Genomic DNA, 19271 nt, shown 5'->3' with positions numbered 1-19271 from the left:
ACTACTGTCATGTTTGCCAGACGACTGGAAACAAACTTCTCCAGGAGAAACCCCTGGAGTGTGCTGCCTGGCTGGTAAAACATATGGACATCTGTGACAAGAATTTTGCAGGTGAGTGTGTAGATCTAAACAATATGTGTGTATGATGCGTTTGTGTAGACGGTTGTTGAAATGGGATGATAGTGTGTTGTGTTTGAATTTTACATAGATCTGTAAGTGTTTGTGAATATGTGTGTCAGTGTTTTTGTGTGCGCTGTTTATGTGTGTGTGTGTGTGTGTGTGTGTGTGTGTGTGTGTGTGTGTGTGTGTGTGTGTTTGGGTATTGATCCATGGATAGTACATGTACTGTACAAAAACAATGATAGCGTCTATGTTGGTAGATCTGTGGCTGATTGCCTTGTGTGTGTGTGTGTGTGTGTTTGTGCATGCATGTGCATACGTGCGTGTGTGTGTGTGTGTGTGTGTGTTTGGGTATTGATTCATGCATAGTAATACATGTACTGGACAAAAACAATAATAGCGTCTATGTTGGTAGATATGTGGCTGATTGTCTTTTGGGTGTATGTGTGTGTTTGTGCGTGCGTGTGTGCGTGCGTGTGTGTGTGTGTGTGTGTGTGTGTGTGTGTGTGTGTGTGTGTGTGTGTGTGTGTGTGTGTGTGTGTGTTTGGGTATTGATCCATGGATAGTACATGTACTGTACAAAAACAATGATAGCGTCTATGTTGGTAGATCTGTGGCTGATTGCCTTGTATGTGTGTGTTTGTGCATGCATGCATGTGTGTGTGTGAGTGTGTGTGTGTGTGTGTTTGGGTATTGATTCATGCATAGTAATACATGTACTGAACAAAAACAATGATAGCGTCTATGTTGGAGGATATGTGGCTGATTGTCTTTTGTGTGTATGTGTGTGTGTTTGTGCGTGCATGTGTGCGTGCGTGTGTGTGTGTGTGTGTGTGTGTGTGTGTGTGTGTGTGTGTGTGTGTGTTTGCTATTCAGTGGCTGACTTTGACTGAAACGGTGGTTTTATTTTTAGGTTCCAGTGGCATGATGGAAGTCGAGGCGGCTCGGGTTCTGTGGGGCAGGTCAGTGTCGCGGCACAATCTGCGATACACAGTTATGCTGTCAGACGGTGACACAAAAACCTTCCAGGAACTTTCCAAAATAAAGCCTTATGGAGATCAAGTGACCATCGAAAAAGAAGAGTGCATCAATCACGTTTCCAAGCGTCTTGGGACAGCGCTTCGCAACCTTGTGACAGACTGCCGCAAAAAAGGAATCACTTTGGGAGGGCGAGGGTACGGTCAGCTGACTCTGAATACAATCAGGAAGTTGACGATATATTACAATCGGGCAATTAGGGGAGGTAAGACAGTTGCAGACATGAAACGGGCAGTGATGGCATCTCTGCGTCACGGCTACTCAACAGATGACAAGCCACAGCATGACTTGTGCCCCCATGGTGCCGCGTCATGGTGCTTCTACCAGGCTGCCCTTGCTCAGAACAAGCCCCCAGGACCACACGCAAAACTCGTCCATACACCTCTTAACTTCAAGAAGCTGAATCCTCATCTAGAACCAGTTTACCAGAGACTGACTGAAGATCAACTGCTTCAAAGATGTGTGTCAGGAAAAACCCAAAACTCTAATGAGTGTCTCCACAGCAGCGTTTGGGTTCGCTGCCCCAAGGACAAATTTGCATGCAAAAATCGCGTACGGTTTGCAGTCGTCACAGGGGCTAGGGAATTCAATTTTGGACCAGCAGCTGCTCTCAACACTGCAAAGTTCTACGGCTTTACGACAGGCTGTAACATGAAAAGACTGAACAAGGCTAGGGAGTGTAAGAGGGTTCTTGGCAGCATCAGGTTCAAGAAAGATCAGCTAAACAAGAGACGCGACACTGTGCGTGCAGCTAAACTCAAAAGACAGGAGGAGCTCATCAGACTAGAAGGGGGTGCAGCATATGCTGCTGGGCAGTTTTAGGTAAGCCTGTAGTTACCAGGTGTCTGTGAAAAATACCTGAACTATGTTAACATTGATTTGGGGTGAATGAAAGAGCTTTGAAATGTTCTCGGCCTTGTTTCTCTGTTCAGTGTATTTGCATGACATGCTATCTAGGAAACTATTTTTCTTCAATTCATCTGTTCAGAATGCAATGAAACTTAAGGGACATGCTTATCAGAGGACAACCTGTGGAATGACAACAGGAATTTCCTTTAAATTAATAAATAACTGTTCAGGCGGGTCATATTTATTAAAATTGTGCTGCAAAACATGATAATTCATCTAAAAAAAATATTTTGTTGGAACTATTCATCCTAGAAAAAATCCCTGTTGTCATTCCACAACTATGGACTCCTACATCCTACATGCAAAAAATCACATTCCTATGATTGAAGGGGAAGCTAAAAAACGTGTTCCTAGCAACCCATTTTGGCAGTTGGAGATTGTCGTTTCCATGGTAACGGACAGTGACGGTACTGAAAACGTTATCCGTTTTGAAATCGTATATGCCTTACCACCTGAACGCAGAACAGCTAAAGAGGCAGCCCATGCTCTGGCCTCATGCGTTCTAGGAGAACGTAAGGGAAGGACTGAACCCCCCCCCCCCCCCCCCCCCCCCCCCCGTGTGCCTGCCACCACTCATAAGCCTCTTTGATGAGTGTGGAAGCCCATCTCGCCAGAGTTGTTTTTGCATTATCTTTGCTTCTAGCCGTGTTAACCGAAATGAACAGTAGTTTTTGGGTTGGAGCTCTAATGGGAGCCGTGCGAGACAAGTATGACCGAAGTATTCGAACCGGGCAGTTCACAGTATCTGGGTCACCAAGTGGTAGAATAGAGCTCAGCGGCTGAATAGAAATGACGGGAGACGGCTGATCTGGTTTTGGATTTTTTGCAAGAAACGATGAACAAAACCGTAAAATGACAGAGCCGTCTCTTTCAAAAGAGATATCTTGCGCGAGACCGGAAAAAGCATGAACTTCGCTGCCCCTTCGCGCGGAGGCAAGTAAAATGAGCATGAGAGCCTTCCTAGTCAAATTGGGAAGACTCGCGTCTCGCAGAGGTTCAAAGGTTGAAGACCGTAAAAACTCAACGAGCAACAAATCCCAAGCTGGGACCGAAGTTCTTGTGGCAGAAGAACTGAGGGCAGAACCCTTTATTACACTCGTGATGACGCCTTCCAACGAGATAGAGCGTCCAAGCTGTTTAAGTGTAACAGAAATCGCAGAGCGACGTACTCTAAGAGTAGAAGCTGAACGACCTTGAGAGGACAACCACGCCAAGTGATTGGCCACCTCCATAGAACGAGGAGAAAGGGGATTAACTCCGTTTAATCGACACCACTGGTTCCAGGCGGACCAGTGCGAAGCATACACGGAAACTGTCGAACTCCTGTGTGCTTTCTGGACCAAGTCCAGCGTGAGATCTGAAGCTCCAGCACGCTTCAAAGATCTCCTGACAGAATCCATGCGTGCAGGGAAAGGAGCTGAGGGTCCTTGTGCGGAACCCCTGACCTTGGCTGCAGCAGTTCTCCTCTTCTCAGACTGAGAGGGATGGGAGGATCGTTGGACTGGGTGGCCGAGTGGTAACGCACTTGCGCTCGGAAGCGAGAGGTTGCGAGTTCGACCCTGGGTCAGGGCGTTAGCAATTTTCTCCCCCCTTTCCTAACCTAGGTGGTGGGTTCAAGTGCTAGTCTTTCGGATGAGACGAAAAACCGAGGTCCCTTCGTGTACACTACATTGGGGTGTGCACGTTAAAGATCCCACGATTGACAAAAAGGGTCTTTCCTGGCAAAATTGTATAGGCATAGATAAAAATGTCCACCAAAATACCCGTGTGACTTGGAATAATAGGCCGTGAAAAGTAGGATATGCGCCGAAATGGCTGCGATCTGCTGGCCGATGTGAATGCGTGATGTATTGTGTAAAAAAAATTCCATCTCACACGACATAAATAAATCCCTGCGCCTTGAATATGTGCGCGATATAAATTGCATAACATTTTTTTTTTAAAATAAAAAAAATCCCTGCGCTTAGAACTGTACCCACGGAATACGCGCGATATAAGCCTCATATTGATTGATTGATCGTTGGCCAGACGCAGAAGATCTGGGAACCAAGCCTGGCTTGGCCAAAACGGCGCTACCAGAATCAGGTAAGGCCGCTCGAGATCGGCCTTCCTTAACACTCTGCCTAGTAGAGGGAAGGGGGGGAAAGCGTAAGCTTTCATCCCCGGATCTGTATACGGAGACAAAAACAACGGGAGACGCCGGGAAAAGCGTGTGGCAAACAGGTCTATGCATGGTTTCTCTACCTGCGCCCAGAGGCGCAGAAGCGCCTGATGAGAAATTGTCCATTCTGTGTGCAGGACCTGCGACGATCGACAGAGAGACGCCAGCACATTCAGACGGCCTGGCAGGTATTTTGCTGAAATCGCAATTCTCTGCTGAAAGGCCCAAGCAATGATCTTGCACGCCCTGTTGGACAGGGTAAGAGATCGCGTGCCCCCCTGCTTGTTCAGATAAGCAGCCACTGTCGTGTTGTCTGTGTGGACTAACACGTGTTTTCCCTGGAGAGATGAAACAAACTCCAGAAGACCCAGCCAAACAGCTTCTAACTCTAGAACGTTGATATGAGACAACTTCTGAGATTGGTCCCAAAGACCGGAAGCTGTGCGTCCTTCGAGGTGGGCTCCCCAACCCTGAAGAGAAGCATCCGTAAACAGATGCATCTCTGGAGGAGGAAGCGAAATCGGAACGCCCTGAGTCAACCAAGATGTGTCCAGCCACTGTCTTGTTGTCTCCTGAAACCATCCTTGAATGGGAAGGGACAAGTCCCAACCCTGAGAGGCTGGATCCCAAGCAGAGTTCAGAGAAGCCTGGAAAGGGCGTTTGTGAACTCTGCCCAAGGGGATCAGGGTTGACATCGATTCCATCTGGCCCCGGATCGATGCCAGCACCCTGACTGGCGCGTGACGGAGGTCTGACAAAGATCTGACCGGATCTTGTAGCTTGTCTATTCTCCGCTGAGCGGGACACACGGTTCAAACACGGGTGTCGAACACCATGCCCAGGTAGGTGAACCTTTGAGAGGGAGTCAAGTCCGACTTCCCTTGGTTCACCGAAAAGCCTAAGTCCTTTGCTGTCTGCAGGACTACCTGGGTGTGCTGTCGGCAAAGGGACTCGAGTTGACAGAGAATCAACCAATCGTCCAGATAAACTCTGAGACGAATCCCCTGCCGACGCACTAGTATGCACAACTGGCGCACTACCATGGTGAAAATCCAAGGCGCTAAAGAGAGGCCGAAAGGCAGCGCCTTGAACTGAAACACCCTGTCGCCCCACAGGAAAAGCAACCATTTCTGATCTGACCTGTGCATCAGAATGTGGAAGTAGGCATCTGTCAGATCGATCGAGGTGACCCAGTCCAAAGGACGAAGAGCCTCTCTGAACGTTATTTTCCTTAGACAAATCCAACACCGGTCGCCAACCCCCTGACGCTTTTGGAACGACAAAAAGTCTTCCATAAAACCCCGGGGATTGACGATCGATGACTTCCTTCTGTAGTAGAAGACGAACCTCCGCCTGGATGACAGAACACGCCTCCGGATCAGCGGGGTACCTGAAGTTGGGCGTGGTTCTGGTCAGAAGAGCCTTGTCCTCTAACCAGGGCAGCCGGAACCCCGATCGAACCACTCCCGAAATCCAGTGATTGCTCGTCCGAGACAACCATGCTGGTAAGGCCCTGGAGAGGCCGCCCGCTACCAAAGGGGTAGGGGCCAGGGGAGCGGCTGGATCGGGGAGACTTCATTGGGGGTTAGGTTTGCCACCAGACCCCCTCTTGCCAAAGGAAGGTTTCTTCGGATAGGGGCGAGACTTATTGTCACCCCTAAACGACTGCTTTGCCTTCTGGTTAGAGTTGCGCGAAGTAGAGGAAGGCGCTGGGCCGCTCCGTTTCTGACCCTGTTTAACCGCAAGCTCTGAAAGCTTAACAAAGTGTAGGTCCTTAGCCTCTTGAGACTCTCTTTTGAGAGCCTCCAGAGACTGAGGACCTAGCAATGCTTGCTCAACAAAAGGCGATAGTCGCAGAGATTCCACTGTAGACTTCTCTGCGAGTCTCGAATCTTTCAGAAGAGTCTCGTGCCGCCAAAAGACCGACTGCACATACAGCTTGGCCGAAGTAGCCATCTGTTCTGCTGTGACTTTCGCTAGGGCAGCGAACAACGTCACGACATCCTCCTCTACCGCATCATCCCGAAACTTAACGGTTCCAGGGAAGATGAAATAGCCCGAGAAAGTGATCTAATCAAAGTCTCAGACACAGAGGAAAGCTCGAGCGAGTACCTGCTGTCTCCTCGACGCACATCATTCCATGTTCCATGCAAGACGAAACCATCTCTTTCTTGTAACCATCTTTCCTCAAATTCACCAATTCCGGCGTGACCGGAAGAGGTGCTCGCGGAAGTGAGAAAGTGGAAATCAGATTCTTCGTCTTTCCGAAAAACCGCGGCTTGCGCACAGTTAGATGGAAGGCGAGAATTCTGCTGCGACGAAGCAAGCCACGGCTGTGCAGAGGAAGGAGCATCGTCGTGGGCCGTCAACAAAGGAACGTGAGTTCCGTCATCGTTGCCGATCACGCGAACCATTTCATAGGCAACGGAAGGTGATTCCCGGAAGCGAAACCTGGAATCAGCTTCTTTGTCACCCATGAAATCCCCAACTGCGGAAGGTGGTGGCGCCACAAGTTTAGAAGTGGACGTCACTCCTTTGGCAAAATACCTGGAGGTAACTTCGGCGGCCAATGAAGTGCCCGATGAAGTTTCCCCGCGATGCGAAACTTGGAATCAACCTCCGAAGAGTCATCCCGATCTTCATCAACCTCTACACCGTCATTGTCAACGACAAAGTCGTCTGGCATAGAGTTGTCATTCCCGGAACAATCATTGGCCGAAGCCGAAAACGATTGTCCCCCAGTACCGGAACCGCGTGCCGCCGCACTGTGCGGAACCGATAAAGAATGAGCGCTACCGAAACGCGGAACCGGAAGTAGCCGGAAGCCCCCTCGCATCAACAACCGGAAGCCATCGCGTACAGTCCCCCACCATCCGGAACCGCCGAAGCGGAAGCGGAAGTGAGAGACGGAGCACAGCTGTCACCAACAACCTGAAACCAACAAGGGTTGATGCCGGAAGTTACTGATTGTATGTGAGAAGTGCTACAATTACCTGGAAAGCCGGAAGGCGGACCAGAAGAAGCCAGAAACCCCCTTGCAGAAGCACCCGAAAACATCGAAGTGCTGTGGGCGGATGCTAATGCAGGCAATCCTAAACCAACAGGAACGGCCGCACCGGAACCAGAGGTAAAGGGAGGGTAACCGTCGCGACCAACCACCGTATAATGTGAACCGGCAGTTGAAAGCAAACTTCCCAAGTCAAAAGCCGCCGAAGCGGAACTCACCGAAGCGGAACCGGAACCCGACGGGCGAGGAGAGGCAAGGTCAGCCGAAGTAATAGTCGCCGACGGCCGAATTCTGGAAAGTGAGGCAGAGTCCCCAACTCCGGGTGGAAGAGACGCAATCGTGGAACCGGCCACCCCTCTTTCAAAGGCCAACATCTCCTTTATTTGGTCTTTGAAGCTTGTAAACATGGAACAGATCTCCTCCCTAGAGACGCCATGACTTTCCTTGACCTTCGGGACAGGAGAAAGAGGAGGCGGTAACGCAGATGGAGAATCGATTACGACCCGCAACGATTCTTTGCTAACAGGGTCGAAAACTTTAACGACCCGTTGAGAAGCAGGAGAAGCCTTATCTTTTGTATGTGAATTCTTCACTTTGGCTTTAGATGAATTTGAACTGCCCGGCGGAGACACAACTGGCACCTGCCTGGCAGAGCTTTTGCCCTTGTCCACCATTGTGGAAAAACAACAAGTCCGTGAAGACGGAGATACAAAGTTCCACAACGCAAAATACCAAAATGCAAATGGCGGCACAATTATAAACAAGAAAGATCTCACCAACAGCTTCAGCAAGATAACACCAAAACACCAAGGGTCAATAGCCTTCCCAACAGAAGGCCAACGGCTGGAAAAGCCGAGAAGTGTACAACCACGTCCGAACACAAGCGTGTTGAAGTAGGGAATGATTATACCGGTGGTATGTCCCGCGCATGTGCGGGCTGCCGGTGAGGGGAGGTAACTACCAGTGCCTTGATAACAAGGCTTTGTTTTGTTTTGGGAGTTACCTCCCCCTGTTACCAGGGTCTGTACTTCAATGTCTAAGCATCAAACGGAAGTTAATGCTATATATGGTCACAGGCACAAAATGGCGTCGAGTCAGAAAAAGTGATACAACCTCCGGAAAAGGTCTCTTGTTGATGCTTCTTTTTTATTTAAAATCGTGAACATGAAGAGCATTGACGAAGAAGGTATTCTCGGCTCGGACATGACTCCGTAGCGTGTGGTTCACGTGTGCGGAATATAATCGATGTTTTGTTGGTGATTATTGACGGTGATCTGTTGCAATTCTGTGACACCTAGTACAGTGTGCTCGGCAAACTTTCCCATACTGTCAGATCACTGTTCAAAATATAGAAAAAATACGGAGATTCTATTCTGAAATGGTCGGTCTTTCCCTTGCAAAGTTTGAAGTGCCCCGAAGTTTGCCGAGTCGAGCTTACCGGAAGATTACCATAGGCTAGAATGTACGTCGTTCTCTGTCGTGATTTTCCGGCCGAGTGTATTAATGAGCCGACATTCATTCTCAACTTTTAGAACAACAAAGTTTTTGTTGATTTTCGATGAAAAATCATTCTTCTGTGTGAAAATAAGTTTAAAACACGAATCCAATGATAAACAGCGGTACGGGAAAGGTTTTTCGGCCAACTGCGTGATGCGTCGTGACGCGTTAGTTATGTACTATATTTTCTTCCGCGCATGGACTCGTTTCTACAAGGGGTGTGAACAAACTTTGTTTATTGACTTCCAGCCATGCGATCGTAGTTTCATTTGAAGAAGTCTGCGTTTGAAACGAACGAGAAATAGGAGAACACAGGAGGTAAGTGTTTTGTCGTGATTCTTTGAAATGTGTTATGTACACAATGATGGTAAGTTTTATCAATTTTGTAAGTCATATTGCTGTTTGAGACGTGTTTTGTTTGTTTGTAACGATGGTTGAGTGCAAGTCGAAAATATCGCGCGCTAAACGAAGTCTCCGATCTGACGCACAATGAAGAAATTTTATTTTGATTGTTCAGATACGAAGCTGTTGTCGTGACGGATAACGTACGATGCATGGTTAAGCTAATACAAATAGAATCTTTGTACAAATAGGTGGAAAACATTACTATGTTGATTTCTTTTGTTCCTGCGTTGAAAGAGACTTTCTGACGGGCTAGGAAATCGGTTGAGAAAGTACGGTGCGATGTTCATAACGTCACATCATGAGATTACTGTCTTCGGGCTAGGCACGGAATATTTACCATTTTTATCAATGATTTTCTTTGATTTTCGTTCTTTCAGACTTGTGGTTCATTTTTTTTTTGTTCTTTGTAAATGACCGAGTTATGAGATTCAGACTTTTCTCTGTGGGATTCGTGTTTTCTTCCATGACTGCGTGTACATAACTTCACACGCCTTTAGTTCGAGATAGCTTGTCTGGGTGACGTGTGACATTATGTACACGTTATTGAAATCTTGTTCTGAAGGCTGTGCAGTAGAGAGTTCTCTACTACGATCAAATCTTGTTCTTTTTTGCTAAAAGAATTAAAAGCTGAGCAGTAGATGACTGCATTCAGCTGTTTTTATGACCCTGAAAATGTTCATAACGTCACATCATATCGTTTTGCTGTGATGATAGCAGATAGTGTAAAATCCAAACATTATAGCAAGCATTTCAGAAACTACATGCATCTATAATTGCAAATCGTTTTTTCTTTCAGGTCACAAAGGCTACTGCTGAGGGAGCCTGGGAGGTCTTCCTGAGGAATTGGGCTGTGGGAAGAGAAAATGGCCTCCAATATGTACAGTTGGTTTTTTTTTTTTTTTTTTTTTTTTTTTTTTTTTTTTTTTTGGTATACCCGTGTGCAACATCCTGCGAGTCTTCAAGGAGGACGGCTACATGATGTCCCTTGAACACTGGGGTTTTATTTACATGTTTGCTGCTAAATCTTTCTGGAGGCATAGCCTACATGAGACTTATGGCTGAGACCAGACTTTTTTTGTGAGCTTCAAGATTTTTATTTACACATCCTGTTTTAACCATCTTCAGAATTGATAACTTATTTCACAATCATATTACACTTATACTTTTTCATGTATTCTTGTTCCTATGTCTGTTGATAAACAGTGATCATTTCCCAACTGACAAAATCTAAGTGAGCAGTACTCACCAGCACTCAATGCATGAAAGATAATCTCCTGTTGTAATGTTATGTACACATTCTCATTTTTCTTGCATTTTCTGATAATGATCTGAATTTATGTTCCAGGGCTGCTAGTTGCTTTTTTATTTGTACCTTCTGTGTGTCATTTGTTTTCTTATAATTTCTGCCTTTGTAGGTGTGCATCTGTTTAAGATACATCACTCAGAATCCTAGGTGTCTCAGTGTGGCGTTATGTACATATGTATTTTTCCCTCTTATCTCTTACCTGCTACATATGTTATCTTGTTTTTTGATTTAAAATGGTAACTGTGTCCCTTTGCTACTAATTTCTTTCTCACATTTGTTGATTGCAGTTATTTTGGCACCATTTTTAGCTGATATGGGCACTTTCATCCTCTGACTTTGCGTGCCGTTATGTACACATAGGTTTCTTTTGCTGTATAGTGGATTTATGGTGGTTTCATCCACAACTTTTACTTCTTAACTCATTCGAGGCGCAGCTAAATTTCCCCTGTGTTCCCTGCCAACGCGCGATTTAGAGCCATTTTGAAAAAAATATTAAAAATCAACAACACAAGATAACCTTACATACCTTATGTTTTTGCAAAGTTTGAAACTTACTCTTTTAGAAAATATATGAAACATTTGAAAGTACATACCTTTTGTTGTCTTCATATCCACGCAAAATATCCAATTTGAAGCAAAACAAAAAAACTTTCTACGTCATGGGTTCATCATACACAATGTCATGATCGACACTTGCATTGCCCGAATCATCACCCAAATGATCGTCCATTGGCACAAAATCGTCACCAGAATCTAAAATATCATCTCCACTATCATCATCACTGAGGTCAAGATCAGAACCGTACTGAATAACACGTTCTAGCACTCTTTTCAAGTTACTACGTCTCAGCAGAACGATCCGCCATCTTGGAAAAGTCAAAACACGTGGGTCGCACACCGTCAACAAAATTTTTATTAATCCCAACAATTTAAGGGAAGGAACTGTTTACAGTGAATGGTACCACTGTAGACAGATAGAAGTTCATTGCAGGGGTTGTTTCCCTTGGTCAGCAGGACCGTTTACACCGTTAAAAATTCGTGATATCCGTCGGAACTCAAGTGCCGGCACGCAGCCAACGCTAAACACAGATGTCGGAATTCCAGTTCCGACGCGCCTCGAATGAGTTAAGGGTTCTTCTCATTTATTTGGAGATGTCCATACATTTGTTTGCCTGTTGGGTCAGAATGTTCTTGTTTTAATGTATCTGTTTTGGTTATGTCACGCTGTGATGTTATGAACAAAGTTTGACTGCTGCTGTTTATTTTTAATTGTCTAGCCCCTATAACCGGATTTTGCTTGTTTGCCACTTTAACTTCATAGTTGTAAGCATTTCTAACTATATTTGATGTTGGTTTCATTCTGTGTGGTTAAATTGTTGTTTTAATCTCGATTTTTAGCAATTATTTACGGATGAAGTGAAAAAGGATGTTATTCCTTTCATCCTCTGTGATTACATTTCTCCTTGCTGTGGCTGTCTGGTGTCTATCTCTTTTACATGTGTTTTGTACTGAGGGGTCAGAAATCGTCTTTTGTCACCTTTTTTGTTGCATTTTTGTGATATGATGTGACGGTTATGTACACAATGCTCTAGTCGGGTGTAATAATGTTAGATTTTTGTTTTTGGTGTTGTTTTGATATTTAAAGTCATTTAATGTGGTTTTTTTGCTTGGGTTATGTTTATTTTCTGTCATAGTGCACTTGTAAGGTTAAATGAAGTTTGTGACGTTGTGACAAGTTATGTACATATGCCGGGATTTAAATTTACTAGTTTGTTAAAAATAAACTACTTTTTGAACTTATAGTGTGTTTATGAGCTTATAAGTGTGACTGGATTTGTCTAGCCTTTCTTTGTGTGTCTCCTTTTTAGGCAAAAAGTTTTCCTGAGCATGTCACAGTTTTAGACTCCTTTTCATGCCTATGTACATATGTGAGTTGGCGTAAGAATATGATATTTAATATATAGAGATTAATTAGAAATAAAAGCTGAACTTTTCACAGAGCCGTCTGTCTTTGAGAATCAAAGTCATAGTTTACTTAAGACTATCAAACTATTTAGTTGCAAAGGCAAAACAATATTGAATGTTTCTTTCTGATGACAAGGCCCCCCAAAACAGGTTCAGCAGGTCAGATACTCTTTCTGTGTGGTAAGGGGGGGTATTTGTCTTTATTTACACAGGCACATGTATGAAACTTTTTATTTGCCTGAAACCGAGCTGTGTCCCTTGGATGTCTGAGAAAAGTAGCTTTCCTTGTGAAGCCTGCAAAAACCCATTTTGTCATTTAAAATAACTATTTTTTGAAAGGTGAAAAAAAAGTTCTAGGGTCCGGAAAAACAAAAAAAGGGTCGGCCGAGGAATCAGAAACAATGAACTTTTTTCTTGGTCTAAACCTAAACTGTAAGCCAAGTTCTGATAGAGAAGCTTACAACTAAAAAATATCAAATCATATCTTCAACAAAGCTTTTGTTATTTCTTTGAGTATTCATGAAAAGGGTAATTTTAACAATTCAGTCAAGTTTGATATTTTTGTAAAAATGTGAGATGGTTACCGAGAAATATGCTTAAGATTAAGAAGAGTCTGTTATGTTATACATATGATCTGCGCACATGTGCCACTTTCTTCCTGTGTTTTCAATTTTTTCTTCATTTTCTGACTTACCTCTCTGTAAACTTGGTGGCGTGGATGAAGAATAACGGCCTTGCTGTTTATGCGACACAGGCCTGCTGTTGATGCACAGCGACCTCACACATCCGTGCGTGTGCCCTAGTAATCCTGTTAAAAGAAAGAGAGAAATAGTTTGCTTACATTTCAACTGTAGAAGTAATGCATTCCTGCAGTAAATCAAAACAAACATGTTATGATAGCACAGTGTAAAGTTTGTCTTGAACTGTCTGAGCTCTATGTAATTTTGACAGTGCCGCAAAAGGTGGAAGATACTGTTTCCAGTCCGTCTTCACCAAACGTGTGACAGGTCGCCACCCCCTGACATTAAAGGTGCACCATTTCCCACTCTCAACAGCCTCTTTATATCACATCAAAAGGAGTTGCCAAATTCCTAAGAAACCCCAATGCTCCCAAAGAATCAGATCCAGACAACACCCCAAACCCGATCCTGAAAACCTCTGCTGACGCCATCACCGCCTCACTTGCAGCAATCTACATCACATCGATCGAGACAGGACAGCTCCCAAAGTACTGGTTGAGTGCAATCGTCTCGTCGGTGTTTAAGAAGGGTGACAGAAACAAAGCTGAAGACTATAGGTCAGTCTTCCCGACGTCAGTAGCATGTAAGCTCCTTGCCATCACCTCCACAACCATTTCAACAAGCACAGTATCCTCACCAGCAAAAACCACGGGTTCAGGACAGGCCACTCATGTGAAACCCAACTGCTCACCACCATGCAGGACATCCTATCATCACATGATGCTAGCCGCCAAACTGACATCATCATCCAGACATTTAACACAGTACCCCTCAGCAATTAAAGGCACACACAGCATCCCATAAACCATCTGTTTCTGGTCACAGACACTGTCAGGCTTTTACACACAGTACAAACACCCTTTCGTTTAAACACTCACCGCTTGAGAACATCCTAGGTGCCCTCTGTAAAGCGCGAGCATTTTTCAAAGAATTTATTTTTGCGCGGCCAGCCGGATTGTCTGTACCACAATCGGACGCCTCGTTTTGGCGCTAGAACTAGAATTTTAAAATCTAAATAATAAATTGACAGCTTGTAACACAAACATTCTTAAATCATAAAAGATTTCTTTTTTCATCAAGACGAGATCAGTACAACTCGAGGTTTTGAAAGTGTAAAAAAAGGGAGGCCGGAAGCAAGTCACGCAATGATCGTGTTTCACCAAGGCAAGCAGACGAACTTTCTGCATATATCGCTTGCGTCGTTGAAGCTAACCGCTGCCGATAAGGATAAGTTTGTGCGACTCGCAGTCGTTTGTTGCATATTAGATTCAGAGGTACACAATTACGTGCTATTGCAGATACAGCAAGTAGCATTGAAATCACAAACTGACGACGAACTTGTGAAAAAAAAGGAAAGTGTGTGCCACGGGTCCACGATGGCTCAAGGGTAAAATAAACCACGAAATCTGATGTGTGGTTTACCCAAGCTAAATAGCCATTCATTTAATGCTGTGAAATGCTATTGTAAGTGTGTTCCATAAGGTTAGAACTGCTTTTTCGCGAGAAGATTTAAATCGTTCTGTAAACCATTTGAGGCAGACTGGGCTTTTAAGTTACTCCACAAGCTGGATCACATCTGGCTGACCATTGCTCTGACCCACTCAAAACACTTGTCGGTTTACAGGTGATCTTTATGCTTTTCATTCAGAGGAGAGCTGCATCCCTTGTCTTTATGTTCAAGATCTGTCTTTTTTTCTTGGTTGAGTATATTGGATCGACTTGTTTCTTAAGTTAATTAAATGGAATAAAGTTGATAATGACATTGTTGTAACTACCAGGTTGGTCAGCCATGTTGGTGTAATACTGTAAACAATTTTTGTTTTTAAAGCTATCTGTGAGCGGAAGTTACTAAGTATTCCTTTGGTCAATAACCAGTACATTGCAGTTGCACAGAAACTGTGTCAGTGGTACAAAGCTCAGATACTGCTTCGCAGTTTGACCCCAGGCCAAATGTAATGGTGACATGTTACACCATATGAAACTGAAAGGCTCTCAAGGACAGCATGGCTAGTGAAGGACGTGACAGGCCGTGATTACCGTGGATGCCAGGCCAGATTTTTAAACTGTCCAAACATTTGCCACAGCAGTCACGGTGCGGATGACAAACCTAGTAGGCTGTAGTAAAATGGGGTGAACGCAACAAAACGTGACAGTACGTAATAGGCCGTAACAAAACTTGGAGACAGTCCTTAGTCGGACGGGAAGCATATGTATTCCCCGGCATCTCACGGTCCTTTCAATTTGTTTCATGTTCTGCCGCGTTTAGTGAGCGTTTTGTCATGGTTGCTGCGCGTTTTGTCCCGTTTTGCCCTGTTTTGTCCCGGTAAGCTAGTGTGTATTGTAGTCGTTTCATCGCGTTCAATCAATTGGCTCGTCCCGGTGTGTGAGGGTTTGCAGGCAGGGCGCGCTACGGCGCGTTGCATTCCACTACGGTCTGACACGGCGCGCACGGTCTGGGAGGGAGTACATAATAAGCCGGGCTACAATGATACAATACTGATAGCATATAACCACGTCATGTCCTTAATAGTCGCTAGTAGTAGTACTTGGGACAGAAATAGTAAGTTAGTCAGTCAGTATGATACAATACAGGATACAATGATTGCTATTGCTTGGGAGGCCTTCTTTTTATACCTTGGGCACCAACGTGCTCCAAAGCTGCCCGGTGTCCACCCATGCGTTGCTCAGAATCACGGTGGCCCGCTCAGAGCAAAGTCGCTCTGGATTGGTCTATGCAATGGGCTCATAACGAGGCAAATCGCTTCCAGATGGCGACGAAGAAGGCACGAATGCTGCGAGATATGAAAAAAGTTGCACTTCTTAAACTAGCAGACGATTCGGTCAGTGAAATCGTCAGACAGAACGTAGTTATGATGGGAAATTTAGCTGGGGTAGTCCCTGAACCTTGAAAAGCGGTGGATCCCTCGGGTCACGTCGAAAACCACGCCGAGAAGACCGCAACACGCTACACGGCATCGCAGTGTAAACACCGCCGCCATCTTGGAATACGAAGCGCGCAGTGGGCGAGCATATCCCAAAGCCGCTCGCTGAGTGCTTCGCGAGCGCTTTTTTGCACTGCCCCAAGAAATGGCTTTCTGTCATGCGCACTGCGGGCGACCCGAGGCAGACCGCTCTGGGCAACTCGTCTCACGTTTTATCCGTAGAAAGCCTTGACAGAACGTGAAAAACATGTCAGACCTTGATCAGAATGTGAGAAACGTGCAGGACCTCATCAGAACGTGACGGGCCGGGAGGGAAAATACTGGCATCCGTGGTAGACCGCAGGCCGAACTGTAGTGTGCCTTGGAGCCTCTGGGACTCAGCCTCTTTGCCCCCCCCCATGCCCGTCACGGTACCGTGAGAAAACTTGGCAGGACCTAACAAAACTTGAATACAGCGAAAAAAATGGCAAAACTCCCACGGCGCACTACGTTTTGGGCAACGCACTTGCTATACGCACTCAGAGTGTATAAAAGATTCTGCCCCTGTATACACTACGGCGTTAATTTCCGGTTGCGAAGCGAATTTGCCATTCAAAGCGACTTTGTGTTAGGAATGCAGAGCAGTTTGTTATCACAGAGTGAAAAAAACTAAATCTGATGCTCCACGGCCTTTACAGTACAATGTAGATTTTTTTCTCTGAGTGTACATAAAAGACCAGAAAACCACATCAAGAGTGTCATTCAAGAGTGCGAAGGAACGCAGTGCACTTTCGATTCATAGTATCAAAGTATGCTTGAGACAAACACACAAAAAACAAACACACACTAAAACTGATGCTGCACGGCAGTATATTGTCGGAGTATGGAACACAATTTGAGTGTGTATCGACCCAGAAGTTGTTGTGTATATATATATATATATATATATATATATGGGCAAGGCTCAGAAATGGTGTCTAAAAAGTGTGACACATGATGAAGAAATGGAAACTGTGTTTTGAGTGACAAAAATGATGACATCTTGTGTACAATAATAAATTACAACCAACAATGCTAATTTCAAGTCAATCACGATTTGGAGGACGCTTGTCATTCTCTGGCTCAGCAGATTTCGATTTGCGGTGACTATCGTCTGCTATGTCGTCTGCTTCGATCGACTCGACAACACTACTACCACTCACACTGACACTAAGTCCACATTCGCGGTGTTCCTGTCATTTTGTCCGGAATCACTTACCTTGGCGAAGGGTAGCAAACCTTGGCCAATTTAGTTTTTTTCTTTTTTGGTTGCGACATGATGTTCAAATCCAAATCGAAAGCACTGACTGATTGATAAACTATCGCGAACCGGCGAACGCAAACGCTGACAGTGTGGTTTCCCTTGTCCAAGGGAAACCACTCTGGCATCTATATTTTTTGGCACTGGCTTCCGTTCAAAACATTGATGTTTCGTTTTTGGTATTCGCGAAGGAAATAAACCTCAGTCAGTTGACTAAGTACATCGGCAGCAGTTTTAGCAATCAAAGCCTGACCAATTATATAAAAACAAGAAGAGCAAACGCTCGATCGAGTCACTTTCGCAGTTCTGAATATTATATGAGGCATCAGATGGACAGGAAGAAATTGCTATTCACAACACAATACAGATGTAAATAATTTGATGTAAAGAATAATCCTATAAAGTTTGAATCAAATCCGATGAATAGTTTCAAAGATATGATATTTCAATTTTTTTCCTTCAAGACATACCTGTGACCTTGAAAAAGGTCAAAGGTCACCAAAGCAGACGTCAAAGTGTAGAGGTCACTGGGAGTCACGTTCACATAAAATTTGAGCCCGGTCACTTTTATAGTTTCCGAGAAAAGCCCAACGTTAAGTTGTGTGTTGCCGAACAGAAAAGGCTAGTTATCTCCCTTGTTTTTCTGATAACGTTCGTAAAAGGCTACAGATGTAAATACTTTGATGTAAAGAATAATCCTACAAAGTTTCAATCACATCCGATGAACTTTGTCAAAGATATAAAATGTCTAATTTTTCCTTTGACGCTGACCTGTGACCTTGAAAAAGGTCAAAGGTCAACGAAACCATCGTTAAAGTGTAGAGGTCATTGGAGGTCACGACTAAACAAAATATGAGCCGGATCGCTTTGATAGTTTCCGAGAAAAGTCCAACGTTAAGGTGGTGTCTACGGACGGCCTGCCGGCCGGACGGACAGACTAACACTGACCGATTACATAGAGTCACTTTTTCTCAAGTGACTCAAAAATGGACAAACTTTGGCCGATTTAGGCGAATACTCTTCGGACATTTGGCCGATAGGGACATGAAAGTTTCGGCCAAAGTAAAAAAAAATCGGCGATTGGCCGAAGGGCCGACCCAAACGACACCCCTGTAAAGGGACATTTCATTGGCTAAAGATTTGTAACAAAGCTATTCATTGTCGGAGTGTATACAGACCCATCTGACAGGATTAGTGAGCTTAGTAAGGCACTAGGCCAGACATGCGCATTGTAACAAGGGCATACGTCACGGGACATGCGCACTGCACGTTACTCCCCACCATGCTAGAGAATATCTAGGTCGATGTACCATATGTATGTGCTTGCCTCTACTAAGAAATTAATAAAGCTTGGAACACACTGACAGGAGTTGCCTCCGTGTATGTGCTGAACTGAAAGACGTTACACCATCGATCCTGTATTCATTCGGAGTGTGTATAGCTGTTGCCTTCGGGAAAAGGGGGCTGCCGTGGCCGCCGGGAACATATTAGTGTAAACCTACTAGTATAAGCAACCCAACTTCTGTTTTCAAACTTTGAACATCAGACTGTGCATGAATATATTCTAAGGGACTGAAAATCTACGACCATGCATGAAGAAGTCATTTTAGATGGATATGCGCACACCGCCTGTCCCGTTTAGCCGATACGGCTCCTGTGAATACAGTGATGTAAATTACGCCAATGGGAATCCAGATCCATTCCAGTAAAACTGCAACGCACATTTTTCATGGCAGTGTTTTGTATTCGCGAAAGGTAATATTCAAGAACAGTGTCCCAAACTCAAGGCACGCCAATGTTTTCATTATATGCGTGAGTACTTACGAGTATTCAATAAAGGTGACTTTGAACACGCTGCCAAGAAGTTTTCCATGAAGATCGCCGCCATTTTGAATACCTCTG

The 19271-nt window shown here is 44.8% G+C and overlaps 2 protein-coding genes across 2 annotated transcripts in view; one reads left to right on the top strand and one right to left on the bottom strand.

The window, feature by feature from the left end:
• LOC138949197 (small ribosomal subunit protein uS2m-like) overlaps positions 1-19265 on the bottom strand; it is a 33765-nt gene extending 14500 nt beyond the window's left edge. Inside the window, exons 1-2 of the mRNA XM_070320976.1 lie at positions 19194-19265; positions 13103-13216 (exon numbers count right to left, since the gene is read on the bottom strand). Coding sequence (XP_070177077.1) covers positions 13103-13216; positions 19194-19257 — 178 coding nt within the window. The 5' untranslated portion in view covers positions 19258-19265. The remainder of the gene's footprint in view (positions 1-13102; positions 13217-19193) is intronic.
• Positions 957-2068, top strand: LOC138948110 (uncharacterized). The gene has a single exon (XM_070319630.1). It carries the CDS (start codon positions 1045-1047, stop codon positions 1978-1980), a length of 936 nt encoding a protein of 311 aa, XP_070175731.1. The 5' UTR covers positions 957-1044; the 3' UTR covers positions 1981-2068.
• Positions 19266-19271: the final 6 nt, after the last annotated feature.

Source organism: Littorina saxatilis, linkage group LG15 (genome assembly GCF_037325665.1).
Source record: "Littorina saxatilis isolate snail1 linkage group LG15, US_GU_Lsax_2.0, whole genome shotgun sequence".
Lineage (NCBI taxonomy): Eukaryota > Metazoa > Mollusca > Gastropoda > Littorinimorpha > Littorinidae > Littorina > Littorina saxatilis.
The sequence above is the reverse complement of the archived record's forward strand: the minus strand, read 5'-3'. Positions and strand labels throughout refer to the sequence as shown.